The sequence below is a fragment of the Ambystoma mexicanum genome, chromosome 2q (assembly GCF_040938575.1).
Source record: "Ambystoma mexicanum isolate Mex_15411 chromosome 2q, UKY_AmexF1_1, whole genome shotgun sequence".
NCBI classification, from domain to species: Eukaryota; Metazoa; Chordata; class Amphibia; order Caudata; family Ambystomatidae; genus Ambystoma; species Ambystoma mexicanum.
This window is the reverse complement of record NC_090924.1, coordinates 1,428,641,730-1,428,664,421: the sequence shown is the minus strand read 5'-3', so window position 1 is coordinate 1,428,664,421 and position 22,692 is coordinate 1,428,641,730. Positions and strand designations below refer to the sequence as shown.

Sequence of the window (22,692 nt, the reverse complement as noted above, 5' to 3'; positions counted from 1 at the left end):
CTGCTTTCCCCCAACCCTGTAATGCAGAAATAGGTACAGATGTCCTTTCGGGGGGTGAAAACCGTTTTTTGTCATCTTATGGCCATATCCAATCCTCATCCCCAGAGATTGTTTGAGTTTGACAAATGAAATGCTGCTTTTTAAAAAAATGTTTTTACTGCACTGTCCGCAGACCCCAAAAAAGTCTGCGAATCCAAGATGGCGGGTGCATCAGGTAAACCGACGCTTTTTATGCTTTCCCACCAGCCAATCAGCGGGCACGTCCCGATGTCCGCGGAGCACGCAAAAGTCCACACATTTTCTGGCCAATCTGAGGCCAGTCCATGGACCGAACAGGGAATTGAGTCCGCAGAGCGGACATAGATATCACTATATATATATATATATATTTTTTTTTTTTTTTTTTTTTTTTTTTTAGCTTCACGTTTTGGTCATTTAAAAAAAAAAAAAACTACTGGACGGATTTACACCAAATTAACAAAAGCACGTTTTCCGGACCTAGACATCGCTCCTGCCGCAAATTTGGTGAAAATCCGTCCATCGGTTTGGGCTGTAGGCGTGAGCAAAGTTTTTTTTTTTTTCCCATTATGTCTATGGGAAAAGAAATTTTGGGATACCCCCCAACCCCCCCGTGTAACTTTGCCCCCCTGGACTAAATCTCACCAAACTTTGCAAAAAAAGTTTGGTGAGGATTCGTCCAGAGGGAGCAAAGTTATAAGCCACCCAAAAATTTCTCTTCCTATGGGATTAGCAACTTAACCATAACTACCGTGACTGTGTAATTTCTCCTTACAGATAAGGGGTGTATCAGACAATTTTACATCCTAAAAATAGGCAAATACTCCCCACCTCCCCCAAATAAAAATGGGGGAATAAAAATACTCCCAACAAATAAAAATAGGAGCCAGGCACATAGGACCACGTGCCCCTGCTTTCACTCTCACAGCTCCATGGATATGTTTGGACCAGTAGTGCACATAATACCACAGGAAGAAAGTACTATTATTACTGCGTGATCAGAAGTAAACCTATTTTTGAATTTTTAAGACAACTTTTACTTGGTTATAAAATATTCCCATTGGGAATTGACTTAAATTGTACCCACTAATCATTTTACTCCCAACTTAGAAAATATAGGTAGTAAAATACTCCCACTTTAAAATGTGATGAGCAAAATATATATCCTGATCATCCCGCTCAGAGGCAAACGGACTAATGCAGAATGGAACATCTGACATATCATGGAACTTTCACTATAACCTGATGACCACGGGAGGGTTCCATGAAGAATAGTTGAAGGTTGGATGACTGGTGACTGTCATTGAATATCTTGATTTTTAGATGACTGAATAAACAGCCCTACATGGAGAATTTGTTAATGTGAGAGATGGCCGGGGTTATTGTGGGTGTAACCTGGGTTGGCCAAATACAAAAAGTGGGGAAAATGGTGTTTGGAGGAGGACAAGGGTGTAATGGCATCAGGCTACAGGAGGGGAAAGGGGACACCATGTGAAATTGCAGAGCTTGGCACCAATTTCAGAGTGCTAACATTTATGCATAAACTGGGTTTGGGTTATAGCAGGAATAATCGTGGTATTAGTTGAAAACTGGATCGAAAATGAAGTGACTCAGGTGAATATCCAGGGTTATTTTACAGCTAACCAGGGTTATTTGTAGTACATTACTATTATCTGTGTTATACTAAGCGTTGGGGGGAATGGTTTTTTAAAAATATTTTGTTTATTTAAAAAAAAAATGTTTTAAATGAGATTAAGACAAAGTAGAATGCAGTGGGTTGGGGGTAATGGGTGTTTCTATGGCTATTGCGTTACTGTAATAAACCTAATGGTGCAATATGGAAAGTGGACCCTGCCGAAGTGGGTCCCAACAACACCTATTGGGGCAGCATGTCAAGGGATCACTACGAAATCTGTAGCCACTGGTCCTGGCCAAAGGCTGTGGCTAGTGTGTAGAAAAGAAACCTAGTGGTGTGGCCATGTCTAGTGGGCCTGTTAAGGAAACCTATTGGAGCAATATGTAGAGTTATGTTACTTGGCATTTATGTAGCGCTCTATATATCATTGGTATGACCTCCAAAGCGCTGGTAGGTTGAACACCCTTGGGAGCCGTAGTTCTGGTCAGTATAGAGAGATAGTGTTGTAGGGCGCAGCTGATGTAATTGCCTGGTGGTAGCTGCATCCTAGCGTTAGGTGTGGTGCTGGAGATATCAGTTGGATGTGTGCAGACACCCAGACTGGGCTCTGGCTGCATTAGGCCTGAAGAACGCATATGCGAGCGACTAGGCTGGAATGCTCTGGGCTAGCTGCGTTTTATTAGGGTGATGAGGTGTTTGTGGGGTAGTATTCGTATGTGAAGAGCTAGGCTGAATTAATTGGGGGTATAGCCATATTCTAGTTGAATGATGGTGTAGAGTGATATGATGATTATCTTTAAAGCGCCCGGGACCAGGCACATGAACAGGATGGCGGGGAACGTAGCGACACACGGACACAGACAGGGGACTGGGCTTACAGCGACACGTGGGGGGGGGTGGATACGGATATATAGCGCAGCATGGGAACAGGAAGGCATGGTACACAGTGATACACGTGTTAACATTTACATTAATATTTCTATCCAGGTGTGACTCAGGCCAATGTCCACAGCTCCACCCAAGTGTGGGACATGCCAAAATTCGCATCTGCACCCAGAAGCGACTCAGGCTAACGCTCACAATCCTGTCATGGTCTGGTGCAGACTAATGTTCACAGTTTTGAGTACTACATTAATTGCATTCATTTCCATCCATTTTATCCTCTCAATCTTATTCTTCCATTCCACCATGCCATCAATTCCATCTAATCTGTCCAATCATCCCTCCACAAAATCCATCCATTCTATCCACCCTGTCCATCTATTCCATATACTCTATCCATTTGATCCATTACATCAGTTCCCTCCATCTCATCTATTCCATCCACACTATCCATTTCATTCAATCCATCTATTCCGTCCACTCTATCAATTTCATGCATTCCATCTATTCTATCCATTTCATCAATTAAAACAATTCCATCCGTTTCATCTATTACACCAATACCATCCATTCCACCCACCTCATCCATTCCATGCACTCCATGCACCATATCCAATCCATTCATTGCATTCACTCCCTCTACTGTATCCACTCCCTCTACTCTATGCACTCCCTTCATTGCATCTACTCTATCCATCTCATCCACTCCATCCATTTCACACACCCCATCCATCCACCTCATCCACTCTTACCTATTCCAATCATTTAATTAATTCCATATATTTTATCCATTCCCTCCATCCGCCCCATCGATCTATTCAATCCAGTCTACTCCATCTGTTCCATCGAACGAGCCCATATACTCAGTCTATTCCATCCACCCCATCTAAAAGTTCCATATACACATATTCTGACCATTCTATCCTTTGCATTCGTCAATTCTTTGTACATATCTTTCAATCATTCGACATGCATCCACGCCATTCGTTCCATCCACTCGCTCCGCATGTGTCCATCCACTCCATCCATTCCATCTGTCAGTCTTTATCTATTGCGTCCATCCATTTCATCTAGTATCCATTCCATAGATTATTATTTTTTCTTCCCCTGCCTCCAGCCATTCCATCTATCTATTCTTCCACAGTTCCACTCGTCTGGTCCATCCGTTCTATTAGTTTTGTCTATTCACTCTAGTTCATCCATTCTATCCACTATATACATACCTTCCATTCGTTCCACATGCTTCTGTGCCATACATTAAATTCCTCCATTTCACATGCATCTATCTGTTCCATTCATTCCGTCCTCTCCATCTGTTCGCTCCATTAGTCACTCCATTCATGCATCCACACCGTCCATTTCATCCACCTGTTTCGTCAATCCATTCTATTCATCCACTCCATCCTATCCTGTGGGTAGGATCAGAGGTCATTGAACACCAGGTAGAGAGTCTCATTGTGTATTTATTCGTTGGCTTGTTGGAGTTCAGACATATCTTTGGGGTTGCCATTGGTGTCATGGAAAGAGCCATATTTTAGTAGTTTGCAGAATGTCATATAGTCTTGGGTGTGAGGTGGAAGCGAGTTCCACAGTGTCGGGGCTAATGCTGAAAAAGAGGATCCTCCGATCCTGATGTAGTTGGGATCACTAAAAGGAGGGCAGAGCTTTATCTTAGGGTGCGGCGTGGGAGGTAAGGTTTTAGCTTATCTTGCAGGAATAGAGGGCTGGTCTTCTGCACTGCATGATGAGTGAAGCACAGGGTCTTCAAAGTGGCCCTTCGTCAAACTGGGAGCCAGTGGAGGGTTCTGAGAGCTGGAGAGGTGTGGTCTCTTGGACCCAGGGCTAGTAGCATTTTAGCAATAGCATTTTGCGCTCTTTGGAGTTTAGTAACGTGGTATGGCGGGGCTTCTAGGTAAAGGGAGTTGGCATAGTCCAGTCTCCACATTACAATGGACATAACATTGGCAAGTCTGTTCGGGAAGGGGAAAATGCGCCTGAGAATTTTTAGTTGGTAGTGACAAGATTTAGATATGTTGTTGTTCTGCCGGTAGAGGGTTTGTACCAGAGTCGATGGTGCATCCAAGGTTTTTTACTGTGACGGAGACGGTGGGCGGTTAGCCCAAGTAAAGGGCCCGTGGAGTGGATGAGGGAGAGGATCAGTGTTGCTGCATACCAATATTTCGGTTGTAGTGGGGTTTAGGAGAAGGTGGTTTGTAGTCCTCCAACGGTTGATATCTAGGAGGCAGGCTGCGAGGTCGGGCTGAGAGTTGGAGTCTGAGTTGTGAGAGTGGCCACGTTCAAAGGCCATGGGTGCTGGTCAGAGTCCACGGCTAGCCGGACTGGAAGAAAGCTATTGGGGCAACATGTAAAGGATCCACGGGCAAAGGTCGATATCTGCAATATTTGGGGTTTTACGTGGGCTTTAAAATGAAAAGGAGACTTAAAGAGGATTGAAGGTGGTGGCATGCATCTCACTGGCTGGGAGTCAAAACAACCCTGTGTGAATTCTCTCTTCCTATTTATCGAATTCTACTGGGCTAAGATATCTGCTCTGGTCTTGTATGGCTGTGAACTACCAACGTGTAAGCTGCCCTCCAGTTAAGTGATCAGGCCTTTTAATGCACCGAAATCATGTAATTCTTCCTTGCGTATCACTTACACAGGATATCTATGGCGCCACCCCCATAAAACATGGAGCTCACTGGTGACAGCCTGGCTTAGCAGCAGCTTGCACATCCACTCTTTTCTTTAGTAATCGACACAGTTCCTTGAAAGAAGCAACAGGGGTGAGTCCTGGTCTGTTTTATTTTTTAACGCTCTGCTCTTTTAATGATTCTATCAAGATGATCATTTCTGAGTAATGTAATGTGGTTCAACTGCCTGCATTTTGTAGGTTAGTGTTGTTAAAGCATCTTGAAGCATAACCATGCTTTTCACTTTGCTTTAGGGCACAAGTAGTATTGTGTAAAATGAAAATGGTCTTAAACAAGGGTTGCGTTTCTGCTTAATTGGCTTTAGTAGAGTCAGCGCAGTTGCAGCAGCATGGGCATTTCATACGTTGTTTTCTTTTCATCACAGAAACGCACCAATTGCATAGCTAAGACATGTGGTCTGAACTTTTCTCCCTTTCTGACCACCCAACGCAAGCAGGAATAATGAATACAAGTAGAAGCAGTGCTGTATATATTCAGTGGCACAGATTTTAGCTGTGCCCCACAACAGGACTGATATATATTCAGGCAAAGTAGCCTCATTTATCAATAGAGCTGTTATACCGTATGCATGTCATGGCAAGATGCCAAATATTCACAGCAGGGCTGATTGCATCATGTCCACATTTCCTGCAGGACTGCTATGTTTAGGGACAGTACCTGAATTTCTTAACAGAGCTGCTGTTAAGAAAGCACGAACATGTGTTGGCATTTTCTGCAGCAAGCTAAAGTACAGCGCAAGAACAGTGTCTGAGCTCTTCCCACCAATTTGCGACAGTGTGAGAAGATGGCATTGCTGTCATATACTTCAAACCCTTCCTTCTACTTGGTTTCAAAACTGTCTGCTTCTCCCATGTCCGAATACCGAATCCCACTGCCAAAAAGCCTGCACATCTTAAAGCCTCATTATGAATCTCCTTACTAATATAGGATAGTCCAAACAGGCTTTGAGCTTTTGACAAGTCGTTTGTTAGGCAAGCCTCGTATGGAACTGCCATTGCCCTAACCCATGTGCCTTTCAGTGTCAACAGCCTGTTGGGGAAAGGCAGCTCAGTGGGTCAATAACCCTGCTGCAGAGATTGTGTAACCTGTTAGTTCATATCCTGTAATGAGTCTGCATCACAGATATGCATTTACGATGCAGATAACATTCAATTGTAACACAGTTGACTTAACTTTCGTCTTGTCAAAAGGACTACTAAATATTCAGTGATTCAGAACACGCACATTTCATCCGGGATGCTCTACTTGTAATGGTTCATAACACACAACTCATCAAAGCTGCTATACCTGTGATTGCTCAGAACACAACTTCAGGGGTGCTTCCCTTGTGAAGGCTCAGAACACATACCTCATCGGGGCTGTTATACCTTTGATGGCTCAGAAGTAGAACACTTGCATCCCTTGAGGACCACTATACTTAATATAGCTCGGAACAGACGGCCCATTCGGTCTGCTGTACTTTTTAATGGATCAGAAGAAGCACATCCCATGAAGACTGCTATACATGTAATGGCTAAGAATACACTACTCGTCGAGGCGGTTATACCGGTTAAGGTTCAGAACACACATCTCATATGGGCTCTTATACTTGTAATGGCATGCAGTGTTGGTAAAGCATCTCCATTTAAGCAAGTGCTGCATCTGGTCAGACAAATCTCTAACTCTATACTTCACCGACTAATGGCCAAAAGAACATTTGCACACCTAAAGGAGCACCCAATGGTAAAGCTGCACTAGAATTTTAGAAGGGCATTTTCAGCTTTTTGGATATTTATTAGTGCTATGTTAAAAGGAAATCAGAAAAACGGGAGAGGAAGAGCAACTCTGAACCTAAGCAATACAGTACAACAAAGGTGTGGTGTGGCAGGGAAGGGGGGGATGGGCAACGGGACAGAATATACTAGACAATCCAAAACAGGAATTCGAGCAACAGGCAGGAAAAGAGAGCAATGAGCTACATGATGGGGCAAGAAAGAAAGTGAGGGGAAACAGAGTTAATAATAGGACAAACACACAATAGGGGTGAGGGATAGAAGCAGAGCAAAAGAGATATTTGGAGACAGTAAAATAAAACCAAGATCAACCGCAGGTGGGGAGAGATGGAAATAGTAAAACAAGACTAGAGAAGAGCAGGCCAATAGCATGAGACAATGCAAGAAAGGTAATCGAAAGGAATAGCAACCACAACCGAGAACATGGAAAAAACAGATCTAGCCAGGGTAATGACCTGAGAGAAGGAGAGTTTTATATCACAGGAAAAGCAGCCATAGAATGCAGAGATGGGAGAGGCAGAGTGACAGGCTGCAAAAGGTGGCATTGCAACAAAGAGAGGTAGAGCGTCTGAGTGAGAGACGGGGAAACAAAGTAGCAAAGGGAAGGAGAGATGGAGTAAAAAACATGGAGTGACTGTCAAGTAGGTAGTACCAGGTAGCAACAGTAGGCCCAAGAGGCAGAGAAGTTATGCTGGTAGAGTGGGGGACTTGATTCATGAATCGCCCGATGTAACTAGCTGCCATCCGTAGTAACAGAGTTTGTGCCCAAGTATCATGAAGATGAAGCTGGGTAGTATGCATCTACAAGGTTCTTTTGTGGGGAAAAATGTTCCACAGGTACAGTAAATTATTAAGAACCACTTTGAAATACAGCTGTTTTGTCACTTATGTCCTCTTAATTTTATGCACACATTTGATAGTTATAAGACCCTTTTTACTCTCTTGCGTAGGAGGAAAATCATTTTTACTCTCTTGAAATTGGATAAACTATAATGTAAAAAATTGGGAGTAAAATACTCACTCCAAAATCCTACCTGGAGCACTGCGCGTAAGGATAGGAATGAAAGGAAAGTTACTGAAAAGAGCTTTGGCTGTGCCAAGGTCAGTCCCGTGGAGTCTGATTAGCCTACAGTTAGGGCTGGTGTCGTGGTTGGCCCAACACATGAAACGCACCCCTACCCTGTACTTTAAGGTGATGGTGGCAGAGGACCCCCGGATACGCTATTTTTTTGTTTGCTTACATGATTTAAGGGAGGAATCTTTCTGGTTAAACAGCAAGTGCAATAGATTCAAAGAGGCGCTCTACACGCCCCAGTGTCTGACTGGCTGTTAAAGGCTAGGATTAAAAGATGAGACTATCTAACAGATCTCCAAAATGTAGGTAGATTGAGAATATGCAAGGGTTATGAAATGGCGTTTCTTCCCACAAAACACCTGAGATTATGTTGGACAATTTCCTTCAGCCAGATTTGAGAATGGTACTTGAAGTTTAGACTTTTGGAGGTAATGGGCCCCAAGTGGGGCATTCTGTCTGAGATGAGATTATGTAGATTATGTGGAAGCGCAAAAGAATAATTTGGTAATGCCAAATGGTGTCAGAAAAGGGGATACTATTTCTGGGACCATTTGTGACGTTATTGGCCGGGGTCATAAGGGCTGACCCATGGTATAGGCTGCTGACAACAGCTCACCTTTCCCTTGTACTAGCCAACTCCCAACTAGAGGGGTGTCCTACAGTCAGCAAGAGCAACGGTATTAAATTTAGTGGCATCTAACCTCTGTCCATTTTCTCTTTTAATCTGTGGTCCTCAAGACAATATAACAATATTGTAGATTTGGTTGGATAATATTTAGTTTTTGAAGAGATCTGAATTGAAAGTGACTTTCTCTAAGATTTGCATTTGTCTGAGATGAGTTGCTTTGTATATATGCCAAGGCAATGTTGTATTGAAATCGTGTATGAAATTGTAAACAGTTAGTGTAGCCTGCTAAACCTAGATTTTGAAATAGAAGTTACTCACACTCGTATTCACTTTTAAAATAAAAAAAAAGTTTGTACCTTATTGCTGCTTTTCTGTGTGCTGTAACCGAGTTCCTCGGCGCACACGTGCAAGCGGGTAAATAAACTACAATACCCAGCGGCATTGTAGTTCCCACGCACATTTTTCTCGTCCACCGGCGTGAACGAGACAAGCAGGTCTGTGCGGTTCTGTGCACGTTCGTGCAGCTCTGCAGCCCACTCTCCTACAAAACTGTTGTGGGGGTAGGTATAGCACTTTCTTGTATTTACACCTCATGGGGGATACCGTGGTACATTCCAAGGGAACCTCCAACAATGCAGAAAATGCTCGCCCTATTCTTAATGATACACCGATCAAACTTAAGCAAAATGGTATTGCTAACACTATGAGAAATGCCAGCGTACACACTGAATTAACCGTTACCTTGCTAAATACTTGTTCATTGGTTAAACATTGTACGGAACTGCATGACTATATCCAAGAACATAAGCCCGATATTATGTGCCTTACGGAGACATGGCTCATGGAAGCCCATGGACCGACCATAGAACAGGTAAACCCCCCTGGCTATGTGTTCTTAGGGAAACATAGAGAGAATAATATCGGGGGGGTGGGGAGAGAGAGTGGACATAATATGCAAAAAACGTTGGGGTTTTATGAGGCCAAAATAGAGTGCACTGGATGCGATATCATTCATGTGAAACTGTCCTCAAACCCTAACTACAGTTTGAACTTGGTCTTACTTTACCGTCCGCCAGGAGAAGTATGTGACTTTAATGACGATTTATTTAAGCTGATGCTCCTATGTTGACCACGAATTCAGGGTTGGTCATATTGGGCGACTTTAACTTATGGAAAAATGACAAGGCAGACAAGAAAGCGCGTCTCCTGGAAAAAATGATGAATACTCACCATATCACCTATTATAATACTGAACCTACGCACAACAAGGGACACATCCTAGACTGGGTTGGTGGTGGAAACGTCAAATTTGGGTCCATCTCCACTATTCCATGTATCTGGTTGGATCACTTCTTTCTGACATGTCGCTTTGGGCTCCCCTTTAAACCTGTAAGAGTGCATGCCAAGGCGCACATGGTTAGATTACGGAATTTTAAGAATATCACTTATGATATTTTAACAACTAGTGTGGAATCACTTTTAAGCAAAACAGATGACTCTGATGATCCTGAGAGACTTATAAAAGTCTACAATGATGTTATGTTAGAAATGTTAGATAAACATGCACCCATGAAAGATAAAACAGTTAAAGACTTGCCCAATCGTCATAAGTGGTTTTCTCCTGCACTGGCTGAACTCAAAATCAGCAAAAGGCAGGCTGAGCACACATGGCATAAAAACAAAACAAATGAAAGTTTGTTGGCCTGGAAACATATTGAAAAGCGTTATAGAATGATGACCATAGAGGCTGAAATCTTTTTACGACGCTCAAATTAACCAAGCCGGATATAAAACAAAGGAACTTTTCTGCCTCTTCAGGACATGAGAGAAACCCATTGTCCGCAATCCTATTAAACCCACCATAGATGACTGTAGTAGAGTTCATAAGGCTTTTGCAGACAAACTGCTGAAGGCCCAAAAGAAAATCGAGCAGGAAATATTAATTTCTCCCTTGTTAAATCCCTCCCAACACCTAAAACAGCCAATCCCACTAATACACCAGGTAACTTTAACTTTATAGAACCAAACTCGGCCAAAATGCTGACGCTACTGAAAGATATGCACCCTACAAACTCTCCAGGAGAAATTTTCCCCTCAAAACATATATTGGAATTTCGAGAACTGTTTGCTCCTTTTCTTTGTCAGTTTGTTAGGTCCTCTTTTTGTACAGGTTCTATTCCTCTCTCTATTAAAAATGTGGCTGTTACCCCCTTGATAAAAAATAAAAAAAAACGGGCTTGGATCCGTTGGAGGCGGCCAACTTAAGACGCTCAATACAAACTAAGCCAAGACTACAAATGTTTTACGATAGAAGGTGCTCAAATAAAAATCGTGAAGAAAGTCAAGACTTTAGGTACCTATATGGAGGAAAGTCTTGATAGTGAGGCACATGTTACAGCCATTTCTACCAACACCAACACCAACTACCATGTAAAGGTACTTAGACAAGTAGCCCTATTAATATCGGTAGGAAACCGCATAAAACCTGTAAGGGCAGTAATATTACCTCATGTGGACTATTGCAACGCACTGTTGGGGGGAGCTAATAAGGCTGATATCCAACAGCTGTAGAAGACACAAAATGCAGCTGTCAGAATTTTTCAGATGAAAAGTTCAGAACCCACGAGTGTGGCAAGAAGACAACTTCATTGGCTCCCAGTGGCTGCCCGTATCCAATTTTAAAATGCTCACTACATGCCATAAGTGTATTGTTGGAAACGCTCCTTTATATTTGAAGGAGAAGATTATTTACCAACCGAGGAGAAGTTTACGATCCTCGGATGGCTGTGATAGTTCTGCCTCAGGTAAAAAGATCTTGTGGTTTAGTGTGGTTTAGGACGGGCCTTTTATGTCCGAGGTGCTCAAGCCTGGAGCTCCCTCTCACCACAGATGCGTAAGATAGAGAATCATCTTGCCTTCCATAAACAGTTGAAGACAATCCTGTTTAAATAGATTAACTCCAGCTCTGTTTTCTTCTTACTTCTATCTTTCGGCGCCTGGATGCCTGCGGGCTTTGGCGCGTTACAAGCGCAAGTAACCTAACATGTTTTGACTATGATGTAAAAGCACCATGTGTGCTGAACTTTTCATTAACAAAAAACTTTTTGCAAAATTGTTGTAGGGCCTGAGAAATTGTATGCACAGTACAGATAAACAATTACATTTTATAAGCAGGTGTGTCAAGGTTTCTATTGTATGCTCACCACATATAACCTTGCACAAAGAGTAATCCCCAGCCTTGTACCAGTAATCTGAGGCAGCCGCGTTAAATGGAATGCTTAAATACCTTCTGATTGCATAGCTCGTCGGATAGGCAGTTATATAAATGGGGGCTACCCTTCTTTTCCGGTATTCTAAATACACCCCACTATTTACCTTGGTGCCAAGTGGGATCAGTAAATCTTCGAGATCCCCAATCAGTTAAAACCTTTTTTTTTTTTTTTTTTTTTTTTAGCACCCGTTTGTAAACCTGCACAAATAACTGCACCGGATGAAATTCTAGCAGAAGCCTACATTTCGTACAGCTGAAATGTCAGATTTATGCTAGACCCTCGTGGAAATTGCTGTCATAAGAAAAGCCTGTGTGAGCTGATGCAGTAACGTACTTGACTCCGCACAGAGTAGCTTCCTGTGTAACCTAAGCCTTTTGTGGAAAACCGTAGCCGTAATGGGGACTAGATTAAATTCAAGTCTAACATGGTTTGCTGACAATTTCAGCATTCTGAGTGGGACTCATCTTAACTTCCAATTTTTCTATAGCCTCACCAAAATCAAATGCCCAAATCTCTGCTCCATCGGTCATGTATAATGTCAATACCGACTTCAAGGAGTGCCCCCCACCAAATTGCAGACAAATTTGCTCTGAGCGCCTAATAGTTGCATTGTTTTGGAATACACAAATTGCCAATGCAGAGACCATTTTAACTTAGTCAACAAGATGACCAAGATATTTATTGACTGTCACTTGTAATTGTCTGATTTATCCTCCAAATAAAACTCTTGGATTTAACGTGCACGGGAGCAAACTCCATAATCTTTGATTCCTCAATGTACCATAGCCCATTCAGGGTGGCTTACTTACCCAGTGCTTCCAGACGAATCTGCAGGCCATGCGGTGTACGTCAAGAATGAGATTGTCCGCATAGCCAAGCCAAGCAATTGAGGTGCTTCCATACTTCACCGGATAAGTATTAGGGAGGTCTAAAGCAGCGTCCAAATCCTAAAAGTACAGATTGAAAGGGGTGGGGGGCCAGGATGTACCCATGTTTCACCCCCTTCCATGTAGGGAACACTCGGAGACCCCATCCTTCCCATCAAGTCTAATTCTACGTGCGTTTTGGAATAGAGAGAAATGAGGTCTAATGGGCCACCCAGAATATTCCAAGAGTTACGTTTCTGTGAAAAGATGTTTTCTTAAAATAGTGTCAAAGGCCGCAATAACGTCAATGCAGGCGGCAGATATGCGGAAGACAAGACCACTCATGCTGAATAATGGTAACCAGAGAAAAGCGATTTACCAAGCATGCTAGACATCGGACGGGAACTTGTTTGGTTAAAGGGCAAAATTTGAACTTGAGATATCCTGGTCCTTGGATCTTGAAGCAAAACCCTTGCCAAAATCTTAGATGGAATTTCCAGCGTGGCTTGCATGCGATATGAGATGGTGCTTAGGATATTTTTGACAACCCTTCTTATAAATGGAGACGATGCCACTGTCTCTCCTCTTAGAAGATAGTACACCACTTACACAAATAGTCTGGTAAAGGGAGAGTAGAGTTTTTGCACATATCCGTGTTCATTTTCACCAAGGAGTTGCCGGTCCTATCCGGACCAGCAGCTCAAGACCCGTTTGAAGATGTAATAATGGTCCTCAAATCGGTAACTGTGCATTTACATCTCCATCTAGCACTACCTAAATCAAGGTGTCACCTCAGTACTATTGGCACGCAAAGTTTGATCAACATGCTTCATCCAATCCTCAAACACGCCGTTTCTAAAAACCATGCCACTACTGCAAGAATGAACCACCCACTAGAAGGATCTGTTGTAATTATTGGTTATGATCGACCAATTGCAATCGGACCACTTTTATGTTTCTTCTTGAAATGTCCATGGAGCCACACAATACCTCCGTTTAAGGTCTTTTGCCCTTCCCTATCCCCATGATAGTTGGCATTATTCTCACCCCTTACAGTAGAGAGTAATTGATCAATTTCCTGCCTACAAGATCTCTTCTTTTCCTGCACGACTCTACCATGGGTTCTTTTACGCGTCATCTTTTTAATCGTTAACTCACTCCCACTTCACACCATTACCAGTCGAACTGTGAGTTAGTTGCTTTTAAAGATTTTTAGACCGATTGTCAGCAGTATTAATCTTTGCTACAAAATCAGTGAGCAAGATGGAGGCAATGCGGTTAACTTTCTTCAACTTTGGTGGTTTCCAACACACACTGTTAACCATTGAACTAACAGTCCCCGTTCCCAATTTCTCATTAATAAGTGGGCCAAAAACTAGGTTTAACTGAACACACAGTGGCAAATGATCACTTTCATTTCTTGTAGTTATCGCCATGTCTACTACCGTATGTAAGGCAACTGAATTTGCCAAGACCTAATCAATAGTAGTAGCACTTCTTTGCCCTAATCTGGTAAACTTGGGTAGGAGCCGTTCAACATCGTAAATCTATACTGATCAAGAACAGTGGCACAGGAAAGCCCCTCGGGATTCAAATTCTCTTGTTTTTTAGTTAGTTTTATTTTTTATGGGAGGTGAGCGAACCGCCGGACTGAAACGTATCCATGTCGGTAGGTAGAAGTGCAAATCACCACCTATAAATATCGGGGTGGGTGCAGTGACCGTATGTAAAATTTCTATAATTGTTTTAAAGTTCGTCTTATGCATTTGCATCCTTTGGTTTTGGAGGGGTCATAAACACTAATTACCATGATATCAAGGTCTAATGGCAAGACATCCGATATCAATTCAGCTAAAACTGTGTCGTAGATGGGGTCCAATTTCCTAATGCTCCAGTGGTGGTAATGGAAATGATAATGCCACTCTTGGAGCAAAAGTAATCGCCCCTCACTGTCACCGTAATGAGATGAGCCCCTGGTATTCCAAGAGCACAATAAAAACAGGTCATCAGAGATGTCGGAACACTCGTGAAGTGAGGCCTAAACCTTTTCGGAAGCCATTGCCAATATCCCTCAACTTCAAGATGTGCACTACTGGCACCACGTGATGCCTCTTTACACTTAACCAGGTCCTCATTGCTCTTTAGGGCAATACGTTCTGCAGCACAGGAACAGATATGTGCAAGGCCTAGGCTACTATACAAGGTGTGCAACCTCTTCGGCTTGAATGCAGACATGTCTCGTGTGTAGGTGCCTCCCTTGTTGCGGTTTCACAGCTTTTAAAAGAAACCTAGGAAAGGGTAGTGTTAACAATACTGGGAGGCGCATAGCTTTGTAGCTGCTCTAGTGCACCTTTTCTGTGCACCGTAACGTAGATGCAAAAACAGGGTCGAAATGACTCCCAGCGTGAACATGAAACTTCAAAGTATATAGTCTGGCCCGGATTCGTGTGTATGTATGCATTCTTTTTTTTTTTATTTTTTATTTTATGGATTTGTTTATTTTTTGTGGAGCCCACAAACACCCTGTTGTATGGGGGAATAGCCTTGAGACCCAGATGATAAACGGGAGAGTAATTTTCATACATTTGTATTGCTCTGAACTTCGGAGGTGCTAAATCATTTTGTATACTAATATGCCAAGTCTTGCCACCATGATATGCACAGTAGCTGCCAGCAAATGTCCAGCTACAATTTCATAAGACCCACTGCTATCGGCATATCCATCTTAAAATTAAACACCAAACCCAATTTCCTGCTTCATATTACAAATGTGTACTTTAAAGAATGGCATGTATTGCCTAGCTAAAATCTTGCTCTTTTCCAATCTGTTCATGTTATCTTGCCTAAGATCTCTAGGCTGCCTGAAATTGTCTTTCCCATACTCCTGGGGTCTCAATAGAGCTTCACCTATAGATTCTAGTAATGTGTGCTTTCTCTATTTAGACAATGTTTTTTGTTTTTTATGGTATTGCTCTTCTCTGCTAAAGGTTATTTCTATCCTGAATCTGCCCTGTTTTCTCTCCACCAATCTCCGTTCTGAACGAACTGCCTCTGTCTTCACGGACTGATGTACCAGAGCCAGACTGTCTAGTTGTTTAGCAAAAAGACTTTAAGAAGGTGCCATAAGCTGTTGTGATCAGATTCATAGCGCAGAAGAATTTGGCAGATTGTTCCATTGCTTTGGTCCTTGTATGCTGAAGCATCTGCCATGTTGACGGGTCAGCTAAACATGGGGAGGAGGGAAGCAAAGAGCCTGTAATGCACATGAGTTTGAATGGGTGTTGGCAAAGAATGTTGTCATAGGCGGGGGCCATCTTGTAGTGATGTTTCTGAACCTTGGAGGAGGGGAGGGCGGGAGCAGGTGCGGAGGGTATGACAATATCTAAATAATACTTATACTCAAGGTTTTCTAGTAAAATAATGATTTATCGAAGTCAGTTTTAAAATAAGCTTTCTTATGCAACGATGAAATGCACTTCCTCAGCTTCAATTAATTAAGTAGATTCCCTTTTGGGATGTCAACACACTTCCTGCACACTGAGGGGACTTCAATTGCTAGGACACGAAACTGTAGACATTGGTATTTCACTTTAACACTTAATGCAATACAGGTTAAACAAGTTCTCTGAACAGGTGAGTACTTTACAATTCCCCAATGAAGTATAGGTTAACCCTATCCCAGCAATCCAAAAAAACGTACCTAGAGGGACAGATAAACGGTCAGAAGAGTCTGCAGGGAGCCCGGACAGCCAGTGTTAATTGTACAAAGTCTAGGACAACTGAGGCAGCACTTCCTGTAGATGGCACAAAAGTCTTGCACAATGTTACATAGAGTGTTTGTAGGAAAGAATCCCTGTTGGGCCACATGCTGGGAGGCTTGTGAAAAGCAAAGATGCGAGCAACTCTGCAAAGGGGCAGAAAATGCAAGCCTCCAGTGAGAGCAAACAAGCTACAGGAGACGAGACGTACCCCTAGTTAGACAGTACCTTAGGTCTGAAGAAAAGGATCCAGCTGGCTTCTGTGCTGGTTGCTCTCCTGCAGTTCTTGTGCCTGTTATGGGGACAAGAGGGAGGATGTCTGTAGGACTCTTGCAGTTTGAAGGTCAGCAGCGGCGGCAATGGGCTTACTTCAAATCACTGGCACGGTGCAATTTCAGCTATCGACAAATAGCACCACTGCGGTTCTTGGACACCTTGTGGGCTGCCCTTGCATCTGGGGTCCAGCACTCTGTTGAGGTGGCTCAGGCTTGGGTCACCCTGCTTCGGGAGGCTCCTCGGGATCTTCTGGAGTTCGGGTACGGCTTATAGACGATGCACTCGTTCCTGGTGTTTCTGACACCTGGCACTCGGTTCCAGCAGCAGCAAGGAAGTGCAGCCAGCAAGGAGAGGGGTTCCAGTGAGGTTTGTCTTGGGGTTAGTTGGTCCCACCAACCCAAGGGAAGAAATTGTCTGTTCCGAGATTCTCTAGTCTGTTCGAAATATGGAGCTTCAGCACTGCAGCTGGGCTTCACCAGGCAAACCAACGGTCCAGGAGGGTGCAGCAAGCTTCTCTTACAGTTTTACTTCGGTTCCTTCGTCCAGTAGTCGACTGCCTTCTCTCCAAGAGACCTCGCCTTTTATGCAGGTTTCTCCTGTTCATTAGCAGCCTAGCTGTCACTCGCACAACAGGGCGGTTCCTCAAGGACAGCCAGCCAATCACCTTTGGGTGCATTCCTGTAACCAAGGAAATTAAGCACAGGGAGTTTCAGGCACCTCCCTTACTTCCCGCCCTGCCAGGCACGCTGGAGCCAGAGGCGGGTTTCAGCACTGAAGCCTGCCAAGATAAAACTAACCAAGACCAAACCTGGTTTGGCGAGCATAGTAAAACCCAAGAAAGACCTCGCGCAAGAAATGGCAAAAGAAGACGACCGGGGCCATTTTGACAGAATGGGCACCCATGGGTGTGTACAGGAGGCCGGAGCGACCTCTGACGGGCTCATGGGATCAGAGCTCACCCTCAAGTACCTTTTTAAGACGAGATAGCTGCACCTTGAGGATGGGGTGCAGGATTCTCTTACTCCAACACCAATCAATAAGGACAAGTCAATGGTTTGGCAAAGGGAAGTCAGTTTAATGACAAGTACAAAAAAACGGGGAAACGAATGGAAATCAACAGTGATGCGATTGCCTGTCTCGCTTCAACTCCCAAATTCTTCATTCTGACAGCAATAGTTATAGTACCTTCTCGTCATCACTGACGTGTTACACTCCAAAATTGTCATGCAATTCTATTGGTTGGGAAAGATAACTTAAGTATAGGTGATATATCTGTATATGGTAACGGAGTATGCGGATTGGATATCTCTTATCGGGTGGGCGTCTACGCCCATCCCTCTACATCACTCGTGATAGACGTCACTACAAGTATGACGTCTCATTGGTTCTACTAGCTATAGGACCCTAGATTATTTGTTCCATTATGATTGGGTAGGTTACACCCCTAGGCATAAATCTCCACTTTAATTAGCAGAATGGACACCGAGATGCAGTGTGCCCCAAGATTCACCCTGCCTCCCTTCCATCAATCAGTTCTTTAGGGCTATGTGTCAATTAGTTGGCTGAGGATGGCCTTGAAACTGTAGGTTCTGGGTGACATCAGACGTTGGTACCTCTTCGCGCTTGGCTGGTCACGTGTCTGTTCACCGTGAATCTGCTACATTTTCCTTCTTTTCATGTATTTGATTCTTTCTTAGCCTTGCCACCTGCCTGGGGCTCAGTTTCGATTCCACTCTTTCCTTCTGGCTTTAGCTGGAATATGATTCTCTGCCTAGTTGGCCCCTTGCAGCCTGGGCTTAATTCTGCTATTAGAAAATGGAGTCGCACTAGTATAATGTGCTTCATTGCGGTAGATATATAATTGGCGCTTGCTGCTCTATTCGTCTACTTAAGCATTGCAAGCAGTACCGTTTCCTTAGCTTCTTGCGTTCCAAGCTCATTCACAGGCTTTAGTTAGTTGCATATTTTCATCTCGCTTCATGGTTACGTTTCTTTATAGAGCAACATTGTTTCTTCTTACAAGTCCATTACATCATTATTCTTTAAATTTCGTCCTTGTGTCATCTTTCGATTGTTTATGTTCATCTGTATGTCTGTCCGGGCCTTTATGTCGTCACCACTCGCCTTCCACTAAGGCTCTTTGGGTCTCTTCGTGGACAGTCTGCAAGTAGTCTTCATTTTGTGTTAACAGCTGGTACGGTTGTCTCAGCGGGTGCCGGGCTGCCCATGGTTGTCTGGTTATGGGCACTTCCAACAGGTATTGCTCTCCTGATGGGCACTGGGCAGAGGCTTAGTACTGCTGTTGGTTTATTTGCTCCTCATATGTCACATACTTTGGTGAGTATGTTCCTGGTACCTCAAAATGGGGGGGGGGGGGGGCTGAGGTGCAGGCCGTATCTGGGACCTCCTCTACAGGTGTAATGCTGCAGCTGAGGATTCAGCCTGCTGTAAAAACGCACAATGGTAGGAAAATTAAACCACTGCCACCAGCTATTAAATGTAGTGCGTGTAAAACATACAAATTGTTACATGAGAAAGTAGGAAAAGGGGCTACTATTTAACACCACAGTACTTCCACATGGGCTGTACTGGACCTATATAGGAAAAACTGGTAAGTAAAGTCAATTTCACTTTGCTACTTTTGGGAACAGTAGTTTACCGAAGAGAAGTTATTTAAACCTTAAGAGAAATCCAAAGGACTTCTCTGTGACACAGCACTGAAGGTCCTGTGTCGCAGTACAAAAAGGTGATGGCTATGGAGTTTGTTAGACTCCAAAACCAAAAGAAACAGAGCCCAAATCAGATAAAAATACACGAGGGAGTGAGAAAAAGGCCTCGCTCACTCAGGATACAAATTAAGCCCTAAAGTCCAGCCAAAGAGCTGGGGGTCTCTAAGGTAGAAGGGAATTGGCACAGAAATTGGAATTCTCCCTAACCATGATAAACACCCCATTCATTATATTCTCTAATGTTCCCCCTATTGCATAGGTTACATAATTGGGCACCCTCATTCTCTTCCCCCGCCGTAGCATGCTATTGGAGTATGGCTCCACATGAGGGAGATTAGTTTGTCATTGTGCCCTCCCAATATTTCTTTCAGCACACAGCCAACTCTTGGCTCAAACACCTTTCGGCTGGCTCAGGCCTCTTCTCATAAGGGCCTCCATACAACTATCTGGCCTCTTAAAGCTCTGCAAAATCCAGGAACTCGAGGCCATCGGTTATCCATAATCTTAGTTATAATTAAACCTACAACACATTGCACTCTTAGGCAAATCAATTATTTTGTTAGTTATTATGGACATCTCCTGAATCTTCTTGACCATTTTGGCCTAAATACGTACTATGGGACATGCATCCCAGATAATGCTACCACTCGATCCTCATGTTATCTTCTCTCCCTGTCACCTTTTTGTCTTTGCACTGAGTTTTCCCTCTGTGCCTGCTTAACTTTTTTCCTAATTTCGCCCCTCACTCGCTCACGGTTTGCTTTGCACCGTTGGTTGGGTCACAGTTCACCCACGCAGACAAGGTTTCGGCTCTTTAAGACCACCGCAGTGGTGAGGAGCACAGTATAAATGCTACATAACATAACGTGTAGACTCCAATGTCTTTCACACTTGTCCTCAATTTCTCCAATGCAATAACTCAACCCATATACACAAGTCTCCATGTATTTTGATCGAGAGGCACTTAAATTGTGCGAGGTGGCTCCGTCCTTCAGTCTGTGCAGCAGTGTTGGTGTTTTGGTACCTTTTAGGCATCCAAGTCTTTGACTCTGCTAGAATAATTCTAAAGTGCTTTCAACCCAGTCCCCCATTCATGATTTTTCTAATAGACCATAAGAGTTGGTGCATTTCTCGTGAGCCAGGAAATATGGTGTAACCCTTTTCCCTTCTCTTTTTTTTTTTTTTTTTATCTGTAGCGACGAAGACAACATGGCTATCCTGTTTGCTGTTGTGGCCAGAGGCACTACTATCCTGGCAAAGCATGCTTGGTGTAGTGGCAACTTCCTGGAGGTGACGGAGCAGGTCCTGGCCAAGATACCATCTGAAAACAACAAGTTAACCTATTCGCATGGGAGGTTAGTGCAGAGTTCCTTGTACTCCATTTGGCACCAGGCCTCTAGTTCGATGTCAGAAGCAGCACTAGTGCACCCATGACCTTTGATATTTAGTGAAGTATGTTTCTGTTAATTTGAATCTCTAGATGAGTGTACAGTTTTTAAGAACAATCCCATACACTTTAGAGGCAGGGTGTTCTGCAATTTTATACAGATCTAATTTCAGTGCACACTTTATCTTTCACTCTAGAGAATGTCTGTGCATTTTGGCAATTACACGTAACCCTGGTGCAAATCGGTTCATCACTACCACCTGCTATTCACCACTATCTGCTCAGAACGGACTGAAACTGAACTGTGAAGAAACTGATTATCCTTGCAAATTGCTGGCCTCCTCTCTTCCCAACCCTCAACAGCAGTAAAAAAAAAAGACGACTTCCATATAGATGCAGACCTTTCCCGCTCCACCCAAATTCATGCAGTGGTCGGCACCCGGTTTTGTTTCTTTCAGCTCTGTAACCTCAAAATTCAGCCACTCAGGATGTCCCCACACAGTCAGTGATGCCACGAATACCTTGCTCTTCTACACCCATCCCATTTACACCAATCCTCCGACTCCAAAGGGTGCAGAATGTGGCCACTCGTCTCCTGTTCCTTCTCCAGTGATCATCGTATGACTCCTTTGCATGCATCCCTCCACTGGCTTCCTGTCAACCTCACCTCTGCATTACACACAGCCAAGATTGGTCTGGCCTTCCTTTCATAGAAATGTAATCCCACAGAAACCTACAATCTTTAATATCCCTACTGTGTATCCTTGCATTCTTCATATCTTTGTCGGAATCAAGAGTCTCAAATTAACCTCCCCCCTTTTTAAGGATTTCAACCAAAATAAAAAAAAAACATGAACATCTCCTTTTTGTCAAATATTAAAAACCTGGCTCTTCCGAAGGAATGGACTCAGCCAGTCTCCCACCAACACGAATTCTGCAGCCCAAGATACCACCCTGTTGTTGAAAGTAGTACTCTCTAAGTTCTAAAAATAAATTAATTTGGAAGATTCTGCAAGCTATTATAATCCAGGACACACCTATCAGTATTCCAGTTTCATCTACTTCCTGGTACAAGATTTTTGTTACTGTAACATCATTATCATCCGCTATGAAATCCTAGATACCCCGCAGTCTGTCTACCTGCATTAAATCTGATGATGTCAAATAAATGTTCATCCATTTTCTACCATTTCCTCTCAATGTATGGACAAGTGTTGTATGAATTACTTCATGGCTCTTTTGTAAGGCTTGGGATTCTGCAACATCTTCACCAATGTGGTTCTATGTTTACCAGGGCTCAAGGTGCCAGTGGTCATGGATATGTGAGAGAAGCTTATGAAGGATAGTTGGGGATCAAGGAGAGGGTTTGTCTTTTCTGGCACTCCCAAATACTCCCAAATGTTTTGTTTACGATTATGTGTAAGAGATTTCTTCTACCTGTGAAGAACATTATTTCTCCAGCATGCTGATTCAGACTTTAGATACCATCCAAGTTGTCAGTCACTGAAGTTATGTTCAGAGGTATGGATATGTGTGCCAATCTTAAATTCCGCACATCTACAGAATGAATCCTCTGAAACCTAAAACCGTGTACTCTTTTGATAATGTTGGCTTTTTCAGTTTTACTCACTACCCTACTGCTTTCTTCATGCTTTTCAGCCACATTTGAACCTGCAAAA

The 22,692-nt window shown here is 43.3% G+C and overlaps 1 protein-coding gene across 2 annotated transcripts in view; it reads left to right on the top strand.

Moving 5' to 3' along the window:
• Positions 1-22,692, top strand: part of VAMP7 (vesicle associated membrane protein 7) — a 208,680-nt gene that overhangs the window by 7,091 nt on the left and 178,897 nt on the right. For both annotated transcript variants that reach the window (XM_069648954.1, XM_069648955.1), the window contains exon 2: positions 20,823-20,981. In XM_069648954.1, coding sequence (XP_069505055.1) covers positions 20,836-20,981 — 146 coding nt within the window. In that variant the 5' untranslated portion in view covers positions 20,823-20,835. The remainder of the gene's footprint in view (positions 1-20,822; positions 20,982-22,692) is intronic.